The sequence below is a fragment of the Euprymna scolopes genome, chromosome 18 (genome assembly GCF_053919585.1).
Source record: "Euprymna scolopes isolate OS-2025 chromosome 18, ASM5391958v1, whole genome shotgun sequence".
Classification (NCBI taxonomy): Eukaryota; Metazoa; Mollusca; class Cephalopoda; order Sepiida; family Sepiolidae; genus Euprymna; species Euprymna scolopes.
The window spans coordinates 27,384,263-27,407,887 of record NC_136499.1 but is presented as its reverse complement, the minus strand read 5'-3'; the positions used below and the strand labels follow the sequence as shown (position 1 = coordinate 27,407,887).

Genomic DNA, 23,625 nt, shown 5'->3' with positions numbered 1-23,625 from the left:
GTTTAAATGTATTTAATATCATTCAATTATATAAAATAATAGCATTTGATTAAATAAAATAATATCATTCAATGAAATAAAATATCATTCATTAAATAAAAATGGTGGTTGAAACACGAAATATTAAAGGGAGATAACCACAGCCAATTTTTGTAGATTTTTTTTTTTTAGATTCCAAAATGAATATTAAAAAAAAATGAACGCTCTCGATGATAAACATTTTGCAATTAAGAAAATCGGATATGGTAACGTAACATGCAAAAATATTGTTTGAAGATCCGGTGCAGTTAAAAATCTGATCAACATTTTAGATGCACAATTGATTTTATATATATATATATATATATATATATATATATATATATATATATATATATATATATATATATATATATATATATATATGAGTTAATCTAGATTATAATGAAGACACCTTCTACAATTTTGTAATTCTAAATTATAACATCGAAGTTAGAATTAAAAATCCTATTCACCTTTGAAGTCTGATCTGTCATAGAGGTTTACACAAAAGCGTTATTTTGAAATGCATCTACGTTTTTGAAAAAAAAATGTTGGTATTTTCTGAACCGGGTCTTTAAATAATACAGAAAAATCAAAATCAAAAACAAAAATAAAAAAATTAAAAATTAAAACAACAAAACAAAACATGGTCGCCATAGTAGGTTTGTATAGTAAAATCCATCGTCCAAATTCTTCTGGTCGCATTGCCGGTTATGTTATGAGCCTAAAATCATTAATGGTTTCAGGTCTAACATATTGCCATTCTTCATAGCCAATCAAACGTTAAAAAAAGAAGAAAATGGCCGCCGTAGTAGCGTAGTCATTTGTTAGATACCGCTGTGGTTTCGTTTTTTTTTTTTACAAGGAAAGTGAAGGCACTTATAAAAAGTTCTTTTAGATTTGTTCTTTGTTGTTCTTGTGGGCGAAGTTCGTACTAGAAAAGAGATCAACGGTCAAAATGGCTTTTTTTATGAAGAAATGGCAAAGAGACAGATTTTTTCCTGAAGTGGAACCACTTCAAAAAGGATTTCTTGTTTTTAAGATGCGCCCAAGCATCTAAAAGAGTCCCTGTCCGTCAACCGCTAGGTCACGCTAAAGTTTGAAATAGCATGTTTAGATGCATCCACACTTTTCTATAAGAGGTTCTGTCCGTCTATTTGTCTATCCGTTGGTCCGACACATTTAAGTTTGTAAGTAAAATTTTCGTCAGCCTGTCACACTTAAGTATGAAATTACATTTATAGATCTGTCTAAGTATGTCTGTAAGAGGTTATGTCTGTCGGTCGGTCATTGGTCGTTCGTTCACGCTCAATTTACGATAGCATTTTTCATCACCAAACGCGCAAATTAAGTGGACGCAGATCATCATCATCATCATTATTATTATTATTATTATTATTATTATTATTATTATTATTATTATTATTATTATACTGTTGTTCTGGGCGATTTCAAGTTCATCCACACATGGCTTGACCTTTGAAAGAGGTCAAAGGTCAAAGTGATGTTTCACGAACAGATAATGAAAAAAAAAAAAAATAATGACTGGGAGATTAAAGATGACACACATATATATCGATCAAATCTACCATGATAATCAAACATCCACATTATTCAGCGTTTTTTCTTGTTACACATGTAGAGAAAGTAAGCAGTCGAAAAAAGCAAACAGCTTGATAATTACCTATTTTAGTTTGATGAACAGGAAAGGGGGGCGCTATGTAGGCGATATCTACAGAGAGGCCTGGACTCAAGTCCACGACTAGAGGCGGCCATGTTGGAAACCCTCAATTACGACTAAGTACCGAGAACATTTTTAGCAAGTGACTTGTTAGTATTATCTAGCAATCAGTTGATTGGCAACTATACCTATTATTAGGAAACACCTTACAAATGTAACAGTTAATGCCTTATTTTCATAAAGCAAAATGTACAAATAAAATTAAAAAAAACTAACCTAGTTTAATTAAAAAAAACTAAATAAACAGAAATCACATTGTTCATTATGAATTAGAGACATCATCTTTTTTTCAGATGGCATTACCAAAATAAGTTTGTTTATATTGGCAAATATATTAGAAGTATTACATTGAGCAATATCGGACACGTGATGGTGGTGAAATCATATTAAAAACTGGAAATTTCCACATCAGGTTAGATTAAGCAGAAAAATGGAAAATTTCTCTAAAAGTTAAAAATCAGGATTAATAATACGTGTCTGAATATGACGTCATGGATCAGTAACAGCTTTCTCTTTGGTCAACGAACTGGCGGGTTCGGATGTCTTTTTCAAAGCTCTTTCTCCGATCCCAAGGGAAGCGAATGAGAAACAACTTATGGGATACTTTAGAATATCTTAAACAGACTTATATTATTACTCAATAATGAATTTGTTCTATGATCATTTAATAGCTGTATAATAATAGACTTGTTTCAATGTTTGTATGTACATTATTATTTTTCAGACACATTTAAAATGATATGGTTATTAGAGTATTTGGTTTGGTTATTTTGTTTTACGGCATATCAACCTTTTTTTTTAGCTATTTAATGTCGAATCCGATAATTTTGGTAAAAAGTTTTATACAAGTCCTTTATATCGTCAAATATTTACTCCTGGTGTTTGGTTTAGTTTTTTTGTAGAATAAAATTGTTTTCTTTTCTGCTTTGTTTGTTTTTCGCTTTGCAGAACACGATTAAGTTGTGCAATGAGAAAAATAAAATCAATGGTTAGTGCATTTTAGGTCAGGAAGCCGGTATCTTCAGACGGCCTGATCTGGTAGCACCAGAACTCATCAGAGTAAAGTAATTGAAAAATATTTGATGTCGTCGTTTAGATTTTGCCTATTCTAAAATGAGTTGTTACAAAATTGAATACGTCAATTTTGTTGTTCCATTGACTTAAAAAGCTTTTGTTGTTGTTAATCTGCTCCTTACATTTTTTTATTCGAACAAAATTATAATAAACTTGTTACAGTTTTAAATAAATTAATTTTTAAAAGTGAATTTGCTGTATTTGTTTTGTCTTGCTTCATTTTTACGATCATCTTTGCAAATTCTGTGATTTTTGTTACATGCAAAGATGTTTGCCATTTTCGCACAAAAGATGAAGAAAATATGTACTTCACTATTATAGAATAATCCTGTACGCATAGTTGCCAGGCCTCTTATAGGCATCGCCTTGAGTTGTATACACTCTACTGTATATATTCGAGTTTGTCGATGTCATATGTTGGCTAGGCTTCTATTTTATAGGGAGATATGATCAAATAGGGAAATAGTTTCATTGTTTTTTTGTTTTTTTTATTTCAAAGTTCGTATGCATAAGTTGAACTCTACCAAATTTAAGGCTGACAGTCTTTCTTTTTTTAAGACGATATTTTGGTTCAGGAACATAAATGAACAATAATACTTGACTTGTGTATATATAAACATTAATTCAATCTAGAAATTAATTTCCGTTTTATCACTTTATTAATGGTATTCGAATTTTAGAGAGTCAGAAAGTAAACGGATATCACTCATTTTAAATTTATTTAATAATAAAGAAAAATGGCTGACTTGTGCATATACCATCGTGGTTCTTTTGCATTGCTTTTTATTTTTCAGATGAATGAGAAATTTGTCGAATAGAGCATTAACAGTAAAACAGCTTCGCTTATGCGCGTACATAATAGTATGTTGCGATTTATGGGAAATATTGTTGAAATTTGAAAATGGATCTTTCAGTTAGTTTAAATTAATGTTTAATGTTTAAATTGAATGGCTATGGTTCATTTGTGACCTTAAATCGAAAAAAAAACACGGAATGTCGTAATTTCTCTTGTCATATGAAAAACATATTCTCAAATATCTACCTATACATGTGTAAACACTGATATACTCGATATTTTATGTCACTCTGCACGCAGTGTCTAACACTGCCCGTAATCAGTATTCACAAACAAAACGAACACACACAAAAGCCCAGATGATTCGAATTTTGATAAAACTGCAACGTTTAATGTTGGTGCTTGTATAGATTGTTACTAATGGCTGTCATTAGTATCTCAATAATAGCCAGTAACGATGTATAATAACAACAACAGCAACAACAACAACAGCAACAATAACAACGGCAAAGCAATGACAAAAATTAAAAAAAATGTGGTTCAAGAAATGGAACGCAAAGAACAATGTTTGATTTACTTACACATTTAAATTTAATTATATATATATATATATATATATATATATATATATATATATATATATTAATTAGCAATTAGTACTTAAATGTAAGAAAATCAGTATTTATTTTATTTGCTCCGTTGCTTTCTGTTTTATGATGTCTTTCGATTGTTGTCGTAACTCGTTACCGGATTTTACTGATTCAATATTGTCTACCAACCATAGATATGTACAAGTCTCTGGTGTTAATATTGGTAAAGTAGAGGCGTTGTAGCAGACGTTCTGCAAAGATTGTGATACATAAGGAGTTATGGTATATTATTCAGATGAAATCTCTTGTGATGATTTTAATACCGGTATACACACGGATTGATAGATAAGATTGTTTACCATAATCCAATCAACATGTTTCTAGGGCGATGCAATTTTCTTTTAGTCATTCTATCTATCTATCTATCTATCTATCTATCAAAATAACTGAGCACTTTCTCAAGAGAACAAGACGAAATAGGATTTGAAGTACTTTGTGACTACATTGCTGAACATAGATTTATAATAATAATGATAATAATAATAATAATAATAATAATAATAATAATAATAATTGCAGTCAAGGAGGATGGAAAGACCGAGGAGAGAAAGCACTAACCAGACCTACACTTGATGAGTATAAAGAGAACTGGAACCTTTGGGAGACTTATTGCCACCCAAATTTCAGTGAAGGCCAATAATCGGTACGCGCGAGGAATCAATGGTAAACGGCTGTTGCGATAAAGTAAAATCATTTGTATAGGTTGTCGAAAGGCGGGCAAAGCATTGGAAATCTGTGGAGACTTGTTGTCACCTAGACTCCAAAGAACACAACAGGTTGTTGACAGAGATAAATCTTTGATGATAAACCGTGTGAAAACTCCAAGCAAGTATAACATAATGATGATGATAATGATGTAGAACAATTCTACTTAACATAGAACTACTTTCCACTTCGGATTCATACAATTCTCGAAGATCTATCGTATTTTGATTTTCAAAATTCATTATTATTTGACTAATCATATTTAGGCACATTATTGAAATTTTCTTAGCCAATCAGCTTCTTTAACTGGTCGATTGTGTTACTATACATACGCAAGAAGCATGAGTTGACTTTTAAATTTAGACAGAAACAGAGTTGGAGATTCACCCCCCCCGCTCGCTCTCTCTTTCTCTCTCTCTGTAATATATATATATATATATATATATATATATATATATATATATATATATATATATATATATATCCAAGCAACACCGCAATTCACACAAACCATGGCAATTACAGACCGGAAGTCCTAGACTACGTTTAGCCCTCCTTTGGGTTTATCACTAGAACATATCATAACTCAGGATTAGAAACTCTAGTCACTTGCATGCGAGGCGGGTACTCTAGCATCTGAGTGACCAGTTTTTAATTTCCGGTTTGCGACTTCCATGTTTTGTGTGAATTGCGGTGTTGTCTGATTGTGGAAATAATATATATATATCATCTCATATTAAAAAGAAATATATATACATAGTATATTTTAGTTTGTAAATAGTCTGTATCCCATTCCAAAGAGCTCGATACTCTAAGGAGTAGAGCAATTGTAGAAACAACATTATCAATCTTATATCAATATGTCAATGTCTTATCAAGAACAAAACGAATTTACCAAGTATTATTACACAGCATCGCAAACGATCATATATATATATATATATATATATATATATATATACTTTTTATACACTCGCACTATCCATATATATATATATATATATATATATATATATATATATATATATATATATATATAAGCAGTACATTCCAATAGAAACAAATATCTTTGTTATTCGTTTCCGTGATAACCAATTCCACATCAGCAGTTGGTAAGTAATCCTGGTTGGTTTCTAAGTTTGAGATTTGAAGGATGATCGTTGGTTTTCTTTCCGTCTTTATGTTCGAGGACGACGTCTCCTGGCAAAATAGTTTGATTGCAGCATTCATAAACAAATCTCCCCAACTTCCTACGTCTTTTACGTCCATTTAATTTCAAGTTGATGCATTTGAAACCGTTGTATTTGTAGTCTTTGATTTCTTCATACTTTCGGGAACCGACCTGCTCTTGCTTGCTAAGGCGGATGGCTTGAAGGTGACCTTTCTTCAATATCACACCATAGCTTTCATGCTTAGGATGCATGTAGCGTTTGTCCTTGTATACAACGTCACTTTCCTTGCTTGGCTGGGACAATTGTTTCTTCGCACTTAGAACTGTCTTTTTAACAGCAGTGCTTTCCAAGGATTTTGGAGCTGACCTATCTACTGGAATGGATTTTGAAACCTTATCTTTGCCTGGTTGTGGTGATTTTACAGGTTCTGTTATCTTGGTGGGTTTGGAAATTTTAGTCGGTTCTGTGGTCTTGATGGGTTGTGGAATCTTGGCGGGTTGTGAAGGTTTGATAGGTTGTGGAGCCTTAGTGGGTGTTGGAACCTTCGTGGATGCTTTAGCCTTGACTAATTCTGGAACCTTGGCAGGTTCTTCAGCCTTTACTGGTACTGGTGGTGTAACAGGTTCTGGAGTCAATGGCGATTCGGGTGTTTTAACGGGCTCTATAACTTTAACTGTTTCTGAAACATTCAAAGGTTCTGATGGTTTAATCTGATTCGAGACCATGGCTGGTATCGTTGTGCTGGTCGGTTTTGGTGTTTTGATTGGTCCTTTTGCTTTGATGGGTTCTGGAACATTCACAGTTTCTGGAGTCTTCACAGGATTTGGAGTTTTTACAGGTTCTGGGGATTTAACTGGTTCTAGAGTTGTAATTAAGTCTGGAGTCTTGTCTGGTTTTGGAGACTTAATAGGCTCTGGTGTAATTAGAGACACTGGTGATTTAATGGGATCAGAAGATTTAATAGGCTCCATTACTACGATGGGCTCTGGTACTTTTTTCGATTCTGAAGATTTGATTGGTTCCGGAGAATTAACAAGCTCTGGTGTCATGACAGGTTCAGGTGATTTAATGGGACCAGGAGACTCCACAGGCTCTGTGACTTCGATGAGCTCTGGTACCTTGTTCGCTTCTGGAGACTTGACTGGTTCTGGAGACTTGACTGGTTCCGGAGACTTGACTGGTTCTGGAGACTTGGCAGGCTCTGGTGGCATGACAAGTTCTGGTGATTTGACAGAATCAGGAGACTTCACAGGCTCTGTTACTATGATGGGTTCTGGTATCTTGCTTGCTTCCGGAGACTTGACTGGTTCTGGAGACTTGACTGGTTCTGGAGACTTGACTGGTTCCAGAGACTTGACTGGTTCTGGAGACTTGACTGGTTCCGGAGACTTGACTGGTTCCAGAGACTTGACTGGTTCTGGAGACTTGACTGGTTCCGGAGACTTGACTGGTTCTGGAGACTTGACTGATTCCGGAGACTTGACAGGTTCCGGAGACTTGACTGGTTCCGGAGACTTGACTGGTTCTGGAGACTTGACTGGTTCCGGAGACTTGACTGGTTCTGGAGACTTGACTGGTTCCGGAGACTTGACTGGTTCTGGAGACTTAACAGGCTCTGGTGTCATGACAAGTTCAGGTGATTTGACAGAATCAGGAGACTTCACAGGCTCTGTTTTTATGATGGGCTCTGGTATCTTGTTTGCTTCCGGAGACTTGACTGGTTCTGGAGACTTGACTGGTTCCGGAGACTTGACTGGTTCTGGAGACTTGACAGACTCTGGTGTCATGACAAGTTCCGGTGATTTGATGGGACCAGGAGACTTCACAGGCTCTGTTATTACAATGGGCTCTGGTACCTTGTTTGCTTCCGGAGACTTGACAGGTTCTGGAGACTTGACTGGTTCTGGAGACTTGACTGGTTCTGGAGACTTGACAGGTTCTGGAGACTTGACAGGTTCTGGTGTCATTAGAGGATCTGGTGATTTTATCGGACCAGGAGACTTTATCAGATCTGGTACTACGGTGGGTTCTGGTACTTTGTTCGCTTCTGAGATTTCAATCAGTTCCGGTACCTTGGTGTACTCTGGAAACTTAAACATTTGTGTAGGTTTAACTGATTCTGGAGATTTAACAGGCTCAAGAGATTTGAGCTCTGGGTTTTTGATAGACTGTATATCCTCGGCTGGTTTTGGAGATTTGTCAGGTTCGTGACCATTGATTGGTTCAGATATTTTTATAGGGTCTAGAGAAATGTTAGAGTTTGGAGTTTCAGTGGGCGAGAGGCACGTGACTGGCTCTGCTGATTTAATTGGCTCTGAGGCCCTAACTGGTTCTGGAGATTTAATGCATTCTGATTCTGTGATAGATCCTTCATCCTGAACTGAGTCAAGAGTCTTCATGGGCTCCGGAGATTTCTGTAATTCTGAAGCCTTTGTCCGCTCTAGATCTTTAACAGGCTCAGGAACTTTGATAGGATCTGGGGCGTTAATTGGCCCTAACGTTTTGATTGGCTCTGGAAACATGAGTGCTTCTGAGGTTTTTATAACCTCTGGAGCCTTTATTATTATTGGCGGTATTTTTTCCTCTAAGGCATTAGATACTGGAAATTCCATTGGCGCTGGAGGCATTACTGTTTCTGGTACATTCACAACTTCTGGTGATTGACAGGACTCAAATACAGTAGTGCTGTAATTGTTCACTGTTGGCATTTTTATTTCACGTTCATCGTTTAAGTTTTCATTCGTTTCCAATACAAGCGCGGCCCCTTCAATAGTCACTTCTTCTGCTAAATCATCGCTAACTTTTGAGACAATTCCTACAACTTCCGGTTCTGTAGAGCCTGTGTTTGGGGCAAACCCAGTCAATGCGCTTCCGTTCTGCATCGCCATTTTCGTAATCATTCCTGGGAGTTTGGTGATTCCTGTCTCCGGTGTTGGAAGCAGAAGAGGCTCCGACTTTGCAACGCCATCGTTTATACTCCCTGCCGATGAAACCGGTGCCGTATGATCGAAATCGTCATCAATTAAAATATTCTTCTTTGGCATCAAAACATTTCCATCCAAAATGTCATGTCCTGTTCGTGGTGGAATGTTCGACTTTGATTCTCCGAAACTTGGGATTCTTGGTCTTGGCATTACGGGCATGGCGGGAGAAGGAGGCGGAGGAGGAGTTGCAGCTTCCGTGGGTATTTCTGGTTCTGAAGGATTGTTGGTCGGAGAGTTAAGAATAACGGTGTTAGTCGAAGTATCGACGCTTAATCCTTGGGGCAAGTGCGTGTTATTGTTCAATCCAGCTGCAAGTAGTCGATCCATTATTGGTAGATTGCTTAAAGAATTTTTTTATGAGTACACATTTATTTAAATTTTCCAAAAGAATAGATGAAACCTTTTATTGTTGTTTTTATCAGCGCATGTAACTTTTTTCTTATATATCTTCTGATCTGCAGATCCTAAAATAAAAATAAAAAATAGGCACAAGATTAACTAAAGTTACAATAAAATTGAATTGAAAGCAAATTCATTTTTTAATATAAACTTCACAAATGAGGACACATGCATAAATACATACATTTTCAAATAATAAGAACATATAATTAAAAAACGGTTTGATGCTTATAGATATACAACTGTTAACAACAAAATATGGGACTAAATGATCTAATGAGATTTGTGATGGAAACGCGATTAGGTTAATGTCATAATTCAAAATACATATTAATTAGCATTATAATTAGACGTTTCGCCCTTTAAAAACAAAAGTTGTAGTCAGTTAACTTAGAATGAGTGCTATATGCCAAATTGATGCTTGAATATGGTAAAATTTATGCTCATTTTACATTAAATACTAATCCCTATTAATCCTATTAATACTGAACTGTGTATCGAACGTATACCATAATGCATAGTTCGCTACACTTAATCATAACAAAAGCACTACAAAATTTCAACCAAATCGGCTCATTAGTTTTTGAGAAAACTTCTAGAGTAAATGAGGTGACTAATTTCTATTAATCCCTAACTGTTCATCGAACGGATACCATAATACTTAGTTCGCTGCAACTTCTCGTGACAAAGATCTATACAAAATTTAAGCCAGATCAGACCAGTAATTTTCGAAAAAAGTGGATCAGACAGACACATAGACAGACAAAGAGAACTATAATATAGATGTTCTACTATGCATTATGCAAAATTGTTTGGAATGCATAAGTGTTTTTATTTTATGGAGGTGGAAGCAATAGAAAAATATTAAAGTACATAAAATACGAGAACTTATACATAAATGCAGACATATAAAATATGAGCTGGCAACCCGGCGTTGCCCGGTCGTATAATACGTTTAAACATGATATTTTAATTTATGCAGATTGCGTATGAATTATTGTGGAATCAATCCTCTATTGATTATTATATATTACAAGAAATAATTTGCCCGGTGGACTAATTCGGAAAAAAAATTAAAATTAAAAATAATAATGATAATGTCGTTCATCAAATTCCGTCTGTGTTTGTTTACAATATGACGTCAGCTAATATTTAGGTTTGATGATGAATGCCCTGGAAAAGTCATTTCTGATTAATGTTTAGTTTTAAAATATGCAAACTAAGAAATGATTTGCGGCGATTTTAAATAGTTCCTCTTCTATCGTAAATTGATTTCATTAATAAGAAAAAATTAAAATAAAATATAACCTGAACATAGGGGTCATTCGATCTGCAGTCGATTGCTCTACCACTAATCAATATTTCCAAATTGCAAACAATTTGGGTTTTTTTTAAGAAGAAATTAGTTTGCTACGATTTTATTGTCTTCTTTTGCCGGTGTAAGGGAAAATATTCCCCTGTCAAATTATTCTTTTTTATCTATAAAAGAGAAAAGTTATTTGTAAGATCGCATTTTTTTTTTTTGTTAAATTTCCGATAGTTATCAGATGAATTTCTGTACAAAACATATCTAAAAACACTGCCAGACATATAAATTACCTTTGTGTGAAATTTGCTAAGGATAGGCTTAGTTGTTTCGGAACCTACGAGGAAAGAACTCACACACACATTCACACACACATTCACACACACATTCACACACACAAAGTGACTTATATATAATAGTAGAGATATTTGCTTTTGGATTTAAGGTCCAATTAAATAAACAAATCTTCTACGCTGCATCTAACATGTTGCATAGCTTCCGTAAAATATGACCGTACTTGTAGTCGTACGTATAAATAAAAATCTGTCGTCACGTGAATAAGTATTGTTCATTTTTCAAATTTACATTTCTGTTGATATCAGTTGAAAAAATGTCCGCAGGATGTGCAGAAAAGAATACATATATATTAGATACCATCTTTTAAGTTACTGCGCTATTTTATCCCAATTCAATTATTTCTAATTTAAAAATTAAAAAAAAACAAAAAAAAAACGATTCTTTCGTAATCTCGTGTCATTTTATTTATTTAATCTATCACCGCTATACTTCCAAACACAATTTTTAATCTCTACGATATTTTATCTTTTAGACGTAATCCACTACACTAGTTTACTCTAATTAGTTCTTCTCTCATAAAATGTATATACATGTATATATGACATCTAATTTACATAAGGAAAACACGCTGCTCTCCCCCATCATTATATATAGCCCCAATCCTCCGACTCTCTCGTCAATGACCATCCCTCTTGAAGAAGCCCGCATAAATCGGGCGAAACGTTGAGTATCCAGGTCCTTCCACCTCCATTTTATTTCATACATATATATATATATATATATATATATATATATATATATATATATTTAGTGGAAATGGTAATTAATAAAAACTGAAGAAAGTGCTCAATACTGTTGTAGAGCAAATATGCGTTTTATTTTTTATTACCGCATCTTTCTGTTAAGTTACATTATTGTTTCAGCTACCCGGCCGGTGTTTTTTTTTTGCCGTCTGTAGCTTCCTCAGACTTTTACAGAAATGTTCGTTATTATGGCATATATCTGCACGCCAGGGCGGGGATGTATGTGTACATGTGACCGTTTCTTTTAAGTATATATGTGAGTGCGTGCGCATGTGTGTACCCGTGCCCGCGGCCGCTAGCTAACCCTCTCCAAACAATTAACAACAAAATAAAAACTAAAGAGATAAATAAACCTAATCATAGCCTCCCCCGCCTCCAAACATAAGCGAACACCCAACAGGTCAAGACATACTTACCAAGAAATCATCTCACCAACGAGACGCAAAAAACTTAACATTAAGACTCGAATTTTAAAGTAACCCCCTCCTCTGCCCCCACATATTCCCCTTCCCCTCCATGTACCCTATGCCTTCAGCCACACCAGAAATGAACTTCCCAGACCCTCCCCCACAAGTTCCTTAAACCCCAAAACTAAAACATTACCGACATACCAAGCGCTCCCTCCCACCTTCCCCCTTGTTCCCTTCCTCTCTTTCTTCTGCCCTCCTCGCACCCCCCTGACCTCATTAACTCTTTCACTCTTTCATCCCATAATAACGAATATTTCTGTAAAAGTCTGAGGAAGCTACAGACGGCCAAAAAAAACGGCCGGGTAGCTGAAACAATAATGTAACTTAACAGAAAGATACGGTAATAAAAAATAAGACGTATATATATATATATATATATATATATATATATATATATATATATATATATATATATATATAGGGGGGTCGTTCAATCTGTGATAGACTATGGATACGCACGAAGGGGTGCTTGCGCGTGAAATTGCTGTGACAGGAGGTGCGCAATCTCCAACCACACCTCTCCTTAGTCAACATTGTTTATATATATATATATATATATATATATATATATATATATATATATATATATATATATAATCAAACACGTCTGATTGAACACGACATAATTCTTCTTTTTTCCGATTTTGTTGGATATCTTTTCGATTCGCCGAGTAGTCTTTTTTTTTTAATTTCGGCGTGCATGTTGCATATTATGGCAATCTTTTAATGGCATATTGCATATTATACCAATATTTTAATGGTATGTTGCATATTATGGCAATCATTTAATGGCATGTTGCATATTATACCAATCTTTTAATTTATGAAGCTCGATGTAACTACAGAGCATATACAAGTAAATGACAAAAGCGTCTATTCCAAATTTCAAAGTGTTGTCCATCTTACCATTTATATCTTAAGCAAGGACGTAAGATGGAGTAACTAAAAGAAAACAAAATTGCAACTTCATTTCAGATTTTCGGATTTTGTAATACTGTTCATATTCCCTTAGTTTCTTTGAAAGCTGATACGTTTCTTTTCTTCTGATAAGTAAAGTGCGCAATAAATTTAAAAATTTGACATTATTATTACATGAATGATGTTGCGCAACGTCAAGCATTGAGCATTTCAACATGATTAAAAAATAAACGGTAAGATGTGGGCAAGATCTTGAAATCTGGAATATAGACTTTTGTATATATATATATATATATATATATATATATATATATATATATATATATATATATATATATATGCATATAATCATCCACATACAGTACTGTTTCGCTGTTTGACAGCTCATCAGTGCGGCTAGACTGGCAACTACCACAAGCCAGGATTGAACCCCGACCCCCTGTATGACAGTCAAGGTTCCTAACCATTATGCTAATCGGCGGCTGTTGTGCGGGGCGTGAATTAACGATGTTTTGATATCGTCCGAAATACCTAAGCTCGATTTGTTTACACAAAGAGCATCGCTTTATACGCTAAAATAATTCGTGTATTACTTCTCAATATGTTCAACTCAAGCTATATATATATATATATATATATATATATATATATATATATATATATTTTTTTTTTTTTTTTACATTTTCACCCCAAACAAGGCAAATTGCCACTTTGGTGTATGGGGCTACTATCAGGGGCAACAACTACTGGGGTACTATGTAGGGATTTGGGCAGCAAGGTGTCGGTTCACGTTACACTTGAACTTCTGCACGTCAGTACTGTTGGGGAAGCAGGGTACTGGAATGGAATTCCAGAGTCTAGCGGTTCTGGTGAAGAAACTATTGGAGTAAAAAGATCTTTTACATCTAGGGATCTCTACAGTGTGGGGGTGGGATTTAGCAGCCTGTCGAGTTTGTCGAGGGTGCTCACGTCGTGGGGGCACAAGTGATTGCAGTTCGTCAGAGCATTCACCACTAAAATACTTGTAGAAAAGGCAGAGGGATGCAACATTTCGTCGATGGGACAGAGGCTGAAGCTTAGATGCCAGTTCAGGGCCTATCAGGTTTGCGACTCTCTTTTGAACCTTGTCAAGGAGCAAGAGACTAGTAGCAGATGCACCAGCCCAGATGTGGCAGCAATACTCCATACATGGGCGAATGGTTGCCTTATAGAGGTACAGGATACTTTCGGGTGTTAGTAGTTTTCTAGCACGGTAGAGAGAGCCCACCTTTCTTGCAGCGGCCCTGGCAATGCCTTCAATGTAATTGTTCCAACTCATGTTTCCTGTGAACGTTAGGCCAAGGAGTTTGAAAGATGTACTCTCAGATAAAGAGTCGTTGGCCATTGCTATGGGTGGTAGAGAGGGTTTCTTGTAATTATTGAATGAAACTAGTTTAGTCTTGGCAGCATTGAATGCGACCAACCATTTTTGTCCCCATTCCACTACAGATTGGAGGTCTTCCTCTAGTGTTTCTGCCATTTCTTTAGAAATGTGTTCATTCGTCTTCCTGTCGTGCCTGCCATAGAGTGTAGTGTCATCAGCATATATACCCATCTCAGAGGCAATGTTGTCGGGGAGGTCATTTATGAATATCAGGAACAATAGAGGTCCAAGGATAGAACCCTGGGGCACCCCCGCATTTATATCATATTGTTTAGATGTACGACCGTCGAGGACAACCTGGATTTTTCTCTTATCTAAGAAGGATTTAATTATGTTAAGTATTCTACCAGTGATACCGTATGATCTGATTTTACTGAGGAGACCCTCATGCCATACCCTGTCAAAAGCCTTAGATATATCTAGAGCTACCGCTCTGCCCTCCCCCGCTTTGTCCAGTGAATGGTATATACGTTCAATACTAGCGGAGGAGGTGGAAGCGCACTGCTTTGCCAAGTCTCCAAAATACGCTTAAATATAATATTTTAAATTGTCCAGATTTCGTATATATTATTATAGAATCTTGACTTCAAAAGTACAAAAAAAAAGTATTTGGGTGTCATCAGCTACAATCGAAACCGAAAGCAAAACTGTAGCATTTAAAGCTGGTGACGTTACCACTGTAGCAAAGTGATACTGATATGAACTGATTAAAACTAAACTAAGATGAATTTACAAAATGTATACCGATTTTTTTAAATTTTGACCCCTTTTTGACCATTTAAAACCTATTTTAACCGGCTATAGACCCATAATAGAACAGCCCATAAAAAATCCAATCAATTGAGGTCCCTAGCGTCGCTCTGCGACTTCTACTTTCGGGAAAGATAGAGTTTGAAAATATGGAGACAGACAGACAGACAGACAGCCATATAGCCTTTTATATATTAGACTAGCTCGGTAGAAAATACGCTTAAATATGATATATAAATTTGTCTGGATTTCTTATATATATTGTTATAGTGTTGTGATTTCAAAAGTAAAAATAGCATTTGAGTGCCATCAGTGCTTCCATATTTTTAAACTCTGTCTCTCTTTAGCTTTCAGGGCCTCAAATGATTTGATGTTTTATGGACCGTTCTTTTAAGGTTCTTTAGCCGGTTAAAATAGTTCTTAAGAGGTCAAAAAATGGTCAAAATTGAAAAAAACTGTAATACATTTTATACATTAATCTTAGTTTATTTTTAATCAGTTCATATACGTGTCACGTTGTACAGTGGTAACGTCATGAGCTTTGGATGCTACAGTTTTACTTTCGGTTTCGATTCCAGCTGATGGCAACCAAATACTTTTTTGTTTTTGAAATCAGGACTCTATAATAATATATACGTAATCTGGACAAATTAAAATATCATATTTAAGCGTATTTTACGATAATCGCCCCCAACTAGTATAATCTATCTATCTATCTATCTATCTATCTATCTTTCTATCTATCTAGCGCTATATATATATATATATATATATATATATATATATATATATATATATATATATATATATATATATATATATATATATATTGGCAGCAAGTAATTATTCAAGAACGTCTGATTGAACACGACGGAGTTATTCTTTTTTCCGATTTTGTTGGATATCTTTTCAATTCGCCGAGTGTTTTTTTTTTTTTATTTCAGCTGGCATATTATATATATTATGGCGCCTAAAAGTTGTTTGTTCAGCCATATTCGTCTTAAGCGCTTTCTATTGGTTCAACCGATCATCGTCAAATTGCTGTTATTGGCGTTTTCTTTTCCTTTTTCTTTTTCTTTGATGCTTGGTGTATTTATAGTTCGTTTTTTTTATTTTTATTTATTTATTTATTTATTTATTTTCATTGGTGATAAAGGTGGGTGCAGGATGGGTAGGGGCGAATTATTTTATTTTTAATTTCGATTTTCTTATTTTATATTTTACTAGCAAAAGTATCGGTCGTTGACTGAGTTCAAAAACAGCCTACACAAAATGAACTCTGATTTATGAAAGTATGATAGATTATGAAAAGGAAGGGTTGTAAATTTGCGTTGAATTTGGGGGTATTAAAACCAAAACAAAATATGATGAAAGTAAAAATAAAATAGATAAACCCCATAATTTATTATACCATATCTGTTCACACTGAAACCCTTATCACAATATTCTGTGGATCAATCTTAAAAATCCTTGTTAAACTTTGTGACATATTTCCATTCTATGGAGGCCAGGCTTATAATAAATTAACATATCTTGCCCCCATAAACACATATGTAATAACAATGTGTGGCACTCGTCTGCTTTCAATAAAATCCTCCCAATTATTTCCCTTTCATGCTTTCATTCTCTCTGTTTAACTTGTTACTTCTCTTTCTGCGACAGCATTGAATTAGTAGCAACAGTAGTCGCTGAAGCGACGTGGTTTCTATAGAAACAAGTCATTAAAAGCGTCGCTCACATCCTTACATATTTTTTACGAATTTGAACACCAGAAAATTTATCATAACTTTACTGAACGAAAAATTTTTTTTTCATAATATAGATGAGAAGGTGATCTATAAACTAATAATTATTTGAAATTTGGTCGAAAAATGTGTAAGCTGTTCTAAATGACTAAAACTGCCACTTAACCATATATTCAAAACACAGTAGTGTTTTAATGATATATGTATATAATTATGAGGTTCCACGTATAACTAGTTAGCCGATAATTATGAAATTTTGAACACAACTACTGAGCCTAAGGGGTTTAAATCTGGGTTATAGTTCGTTTGATTTAGTTTTATGCAAAAGGAAATAAGTGGGGTGGAAGCCCTTTGTAAAAATTCCAATACCTCTAATATATTTTACAGTAGGTATTATAGATAAACTAGTAAATATTTTACAAATTTCAGTTTTTGTTGTTTTGTTTTTTTTTTTGTTTTTTTTTATTAAAAATTAAAATAACTCAGATTTGCATTATATTTTATCTATAAATGGTATGAATTGCGATTTATTTTGAAAAACATTAAGCTAAAATTTTCAATTCTAGACATCTTCTAAAATTAAAATCATGTTTTGGATTTTCGTCACAATTGGAATAAGAATTCTAGACATAAATTTTAATATCATATTTTTATTCTAATATTAGTATGGGACATAAAAGTGGTGCAAAACTATTCTGCTTGGGAATTACTTTTCTAATCTTTCTCCTTCCCTTCCTCCGCTCGTTATGTCTCTCTCTGTCTATCTATATCTTTCTCCCCTCTCTTTCTCTGTCTGTCTGTCTGTCTGTCTGTCTGTCTCTCTCTCTCTCTCTCTCTCTCTCTCTCTCTCTCTCTCTCTATATATATATATATATATATATATATATATATATATACTAAGTTCTATTTAAATATAATGGTAACTAAAAGCTTCATTGGCATAAATATATTACCATAACTTAGTACCTAACTCTACTTACGTATTCAGCACTGTTGAAATTCATACTGAAAATCTATACATGAAATATATCTCCTTACAACATTTTATGCGGATAGCTGAAATAATGATTACTAGCAGGACCCGTGGAAATTCTATGGCAGTTGAAAATTTTTTAAACACATAAATAAAATTATAAAAAATAAAATAAAATAACGACGAATTTAAAACAATTTTTTTTGCAAAGTCTTTAACCTTAAAAGGTTAAAAAGAATTGATTTTAAAAATTTAGAATGTTTTAAATAAAAATTCAACATACGATGCATTGTTTTTCTAAAAATATTTTTTTATGTAAATCAAGAAGGAACAGATGTCAATTCACTTTTTTTTAATTTTAAAAAGAAAGTAAAAAAAAAAAAAACTCAGTCTCCTCTCAACGTGACCTTTTAATTATAAAATAGAATAGCCTATTTGAAATCGTAAGCAGTCAGCCATGTCTTTAATTTTTTGTTGAATATTTTTGGAGAAGAAATAGTTTTAATGATTTTAAACTGGTAAAGAGCGACTATAAAGGGAGGTAATTCGTTTCTCGTTTATTAATGTTTGCGATGGTCGTAGTTTTTTGTGATACTGGACAAGTAAATTAATATTTAGATTATTCATGGCAATTAGTCTACACAGAGGCATCTGTGTTTCATTCCCACTGGGAATCGTCAGGTTAAATGTTGTGTAGCTTAATTGCTATGAATCTATATTCATACTTTATTCACGTATTGAGCATCGATGAAATAAATTATCAAGCTAAGAAATATTTATGCCGAATCCAGAGACCTATACGACATATAGAGGTTAGCGTCGATATTCGTTACCACTTCCATTGTCTTCCTCGGATAATTTATATACGGAATCAAAATAATATGAATTATGTTAATTCGTATTATTTTGATTCTTCAGACTACCGTTCTCACCTTGAGTGTTATTTGCACAACGTTTCGCTTAATGTACATTCCGACCTTCTAAAGTGTATTTTCTTAAACTCGGAAACCTTCTTATCGAACTCGGGAATCTTTCTATCAAACTCAGGAATCCGCACAAAATTTCGAGTCGAACTCTTTATTTAATCTACAGGGATAGCATGCTCTCGTTTCGTCAGCCATTATTGAGTAAAAGTCCTAAGGAATTCGCTATTGTATTTTGGAGTCGTGCGCTGAAGAATGAACCTTCAATCTCCAGAAATGCAATGCTACACTTAAGTTAATTCGTCCTTAGTAAATGTTTGTTCTATACTAAGACAATTTTAATTTTTTGCCTACTCGGAAAGTGCCCCTTTTTGGGTATCTAGTTTTCTCCCACATTAAAAACGACGTTTACCAATAGAAATAGTAGGATTTTAGTATCAATGTCGGAACCAGAAACAAAATTCAACTTTATAGATAGATATATAAAAAGATGTCCATGTGTAGAACGTTTTCATCCTAAATTCTACGCAGTGTTAGGACTATGTTTAAAAATTAAGCGTAATAATGAAATGAAACAAATCATATAATAAGAAAGCATAAACTCTATCTATACTCGTATAAATTCGTTTTTCTTTTGTGTGTATTGATATTCATATTAAAAACCCTCTTTCCTATTTATTTAAAAAGAAAATTCAATTTTCGTATATATGGGTTGTGGGATTGCATTCACTAGCAAAAGATCTAGCTAATTTGCATATTCTTTTAAACATTCATTTTAATTAATTTCCTATTAGTTTTTTTTCGGTTTTCTTATGGGATGATCATCTTTAAGTAACTATTACGTGTAATTATATTCATGATTTATACTTGCATAATATTTGCGTAAAAAGCTTACAGGAAACACAAAATTTTTTCCATATATATTTATGTATACGTATATATTTTTGTTTAATCTATCTATCTATCTATCTATCTATCTATCTATAAAACTGAACGTGTCTGTGCATCTGTGTGTTTGTGTGTCTCTGTGTGTATATGTGTGTACATTTCCATACGCAATAAGTTTGTCAATTTTAAGTCTAAAAATTCGAAATTTGATATACAGGGTACTGAGATTTGGGAAAATCTTTGTGATCGGTTTTCGGCCAGAAATTTGGCTGTTAAGGAGTCAAAGTTCAACGATTTGACCCTTGAGAACTCTACCAAACTCCTCCGACAATTTTGGGTCTAAACACTTGAAATTTTAAATATATATAAACGTATGTATGTATGTATGTATGTATGTATGTTTGTATGTGTGCCTAAAACTTTCGACAAAGGCGACGGATTTTACCAAGATCAAAATTGTTTTAAAGTTCGATCTGTCACACGACAAATATCGAAAAATTGGCTAAACACATTAATATCTTCACCTTCAACTAGGCACTTTTCTACAGGGGGGGGTCGCCTTTTTCGCCGATTTTTTGAAAGTTATCCTCTCCTTTCGATTGTCTAGCCTTAATTTAAATATGGAGCGTTTCAGGTTTGGCGGTGGTCGTAACCGTAAAGACGTCAGGTTTTTTCCCCGTTCTTTTCCTCCTTCGCGGTACGGGTTCGAGACTGCCTTCCTACTACCACTTTATTATTATTTTTTATTTTTTGCTCAATATACACATCAAAACATCCGGGCAACGCCGGACTGAAATGCTAGTATATCTATAAATGTGAACGTGTCTGTGTATCTGTGTGACTGTATGTGTGTGTGTGCGTGTGTGTGCGTACATTTCCCTACGCAATAACTCTGTCAATTTTAAGTCTACAGATGCAAAATTTAATATACAGGGTACTGAGATTTGTGAAAATGTTTGTGAGTGGTTTTCGGACAGAAATTTGTTAAGGAGTCAAAGTTCAACGATTTGTCCTTTGAGAACTCTACCAAACTCCTCCGACAATTTTGGGTCTAAACACTTGAAATTTTAGATATAGGTTCCTTGGGCATGGATGTAACTTAATAACTTGATTTGAGCCCAAAATAATAAATGTTAAGGGGTCATAATAGGAGTCAAAGTTTTTAAAAAAAATTAACCTCTGCGGTCTCTACCAAATTACTCAGACGATTTCTGGTCTAAACATTTGAAATTTTACATAAAGGGTATTCAGAGATAGGGCAACCTTTTTAATCGGTTTGGGTGGAAAATTTTTAGTTACCAATATATAAATGTATGTATGTATTTTTGCATGTGTGCCTAAAACTTTCGACAGAGGCGACAGATTTTTCCAAGATTAGTATCGTTTTAAAGTTCGACCTTTCAGACGACAAATATCGAAAAATTGGCTAAAAACATTAATTTCTTCACCTTCAACAGGGAAATATTCCAAGGGTGGGGGGCGTTTTTTTTTTTCGCCGATATTTTTTAAAGTTATCCTCTCCTTTCGATTGTCTAGCCTTAATTAAAAAAAAAAAAATTGAATTCCAGTTTGACAGTTCTTTTCCTCCTTCGCGGTACGGGTTCGAGCCTACCTTCCTACTACCACTATTTTTTTTTTCTCAACATGCACATCCAAACACCCGGGCAACGCCGGGATGAAATACTAGTGAACAATAAATTAATGAATTGGAAATGAGGACCAAATGGCAATACAGCAGCCTCAGTACTTTGCACCTGCTGATAGGACAGCCTTCTTAGTGGTTAATCCAAAGTTCGGGACTCTGACTATCAGGTGGGTAACGTCAGCCCAGATAAAACGGCTTGGTCCCACCAGTTTTGGAAAATAGCAAATACGATTCTGAACAGAAGCGTGCGTTCTATCCCAACCATTATCAATGCACCTGAGGCCATCTCGTCAGCATCAGACAAGGCCAAACTATTTGCCAAGAACCTTGCAGATTTACCTTTACTCCTGGCCTGAAATGGAACACATACATCAAGTCTGTTGCCAAGGTCGCTGGAAAAATGGTAGAATCCTTCTACCGCTCCAGAAGATATCCCACTGCTGATGCAATTCTCTATCTATATAAAAGACAAGTACGTCCAAGGATGGAGTACTTCTGCCACATCTGGGTAGGAACTGCTAAAAATAGCCTATCCTGCCTTGACAGAGTACAAAATAGACTTCGTGGCTTATTGGGGGGATGCCCTTTTCTCTTCCCTGCAACCTTTCTCCCACAGAAGAGACGTTGCGAGCCTGCCGTTGTTTTATCGTTATTTCCATGACAAGTGCTCGTCTGAGCTCCAATCTCTGGTCCCTCCTCACCAATCTTTAAAAAAAAACACCCGTCCAGCTGAAAGCGCTGTCAATAATTTTCCCCTATTCTTTATCTGTGCCTAAATCAAAACGTAGATTCCATGAACAAAGCTTCTTTCTTAGAAGTGCACGCCTGTGGAACTCTCTTCCGTTTGCCTGTTTCCCACCTGACTACAACTTGGATGTCTTCAAGTCCAACATAAACAAATTCCTGATAAACCGCCCCTTAAGTAATGACACTTTATCAAATCTCCATTACTAACGATTACTACACACACACAATAACCCTTATCCCCGAGTGGCTTCATGATCTTTATAAGTGGTGACTACCATGTAACAAAAAGAATGCGTGTTTTTAAAAGGAATATGCAAATTAGTTAACCTTCATGAAGTAGCTCGCATATCCATGACCGAGTAAATTAAGAAGTTCGTTTTAATAATTTTTGAAGAGAAAAGTAGGTTTTTAATATCAATGTCAGAGAGAGAAGAAACACAACTTTATAGATATATAGATAAGATAGATATTAATAGGTATACATAATCGGATCTCTATTTTTAGGAAGGAAAAAATTGTATGATGATGAACGTGCTACATATATTGACCACCAAAGGATGCGTTGAGGAGTAAGATGCTCATATCACGGGCATACACGACAATACTCTTTTCAAGAGGAGGTAATGCTAAGTAATATTGTACAACATTTAAAAAAAAATGAGACACCACTACAATGCATCTACAAAATAGAGGTGGAAGGTAATTCCTGGGAAAATCCCCTCATTAAAACGAGAAAGTAATCCTTGCGAGTATGATATCATTGCAACATAAAAACATTACGCTACCACCCCGCAATCTCTTCCCCCCACTCCTCACGCCCCCCACCACCATCCTTGAATCACGTCCTCCCCACCACTAAAAGATGGAGAAATTGGTCACTGTGAACAAAGAACAGATACTACACTACCCCTCTTTCCACAAAAAGGAGGTAATACTTAAAACGAGGAGGTAATCCCTGGGAAGACGGTTTTATGACAATAGAACCGATACTACACTACCTGCTCCATTAAAAAGATAATGCGATAATAGATTAAAGCAGACATTAAAAAATGCCTAGTCCTAAAAGCATTTTTTGTAGTTTGGCTTTTTATCTAAGATCAAAATTCAACACGATAACGAAATCTCCAACGTAATAAAAACGATTTTTTTAAAATTATATTTTACACACACACACACACACACACACACACATACA

The 23,625-nt window shown here is 34.7% G+C and overlaps 1 protein-coding gene across 1 annotated transcript in view; it reads right to left on the bottom strand.

Moving 5' to 3' along the window:
- Positions 1-6,004: 6,004 nt before the first annotated feature.
- LOC145297549 (uncharacterized) overlaps positions 6,005-23,625 on the bottom strand; it is a 31,525-nt gene continuing 13,904 nt past the window's right edge. Inside the window, exon 2 of the mRNA XM_080143517.1 lies at positions 6,005-9,607. Coding sequence (XP_079999643.1) covers positions 6,090-9,470 — 3,381 coding nt within the window. The 5' untranslated portion in view covers positions 9,471-9,607 and the 3' untranslated portion in view covers positions 6,005-6,089. The remainder of the gene's footprint in view (positions 9,608-23,625) is intronic.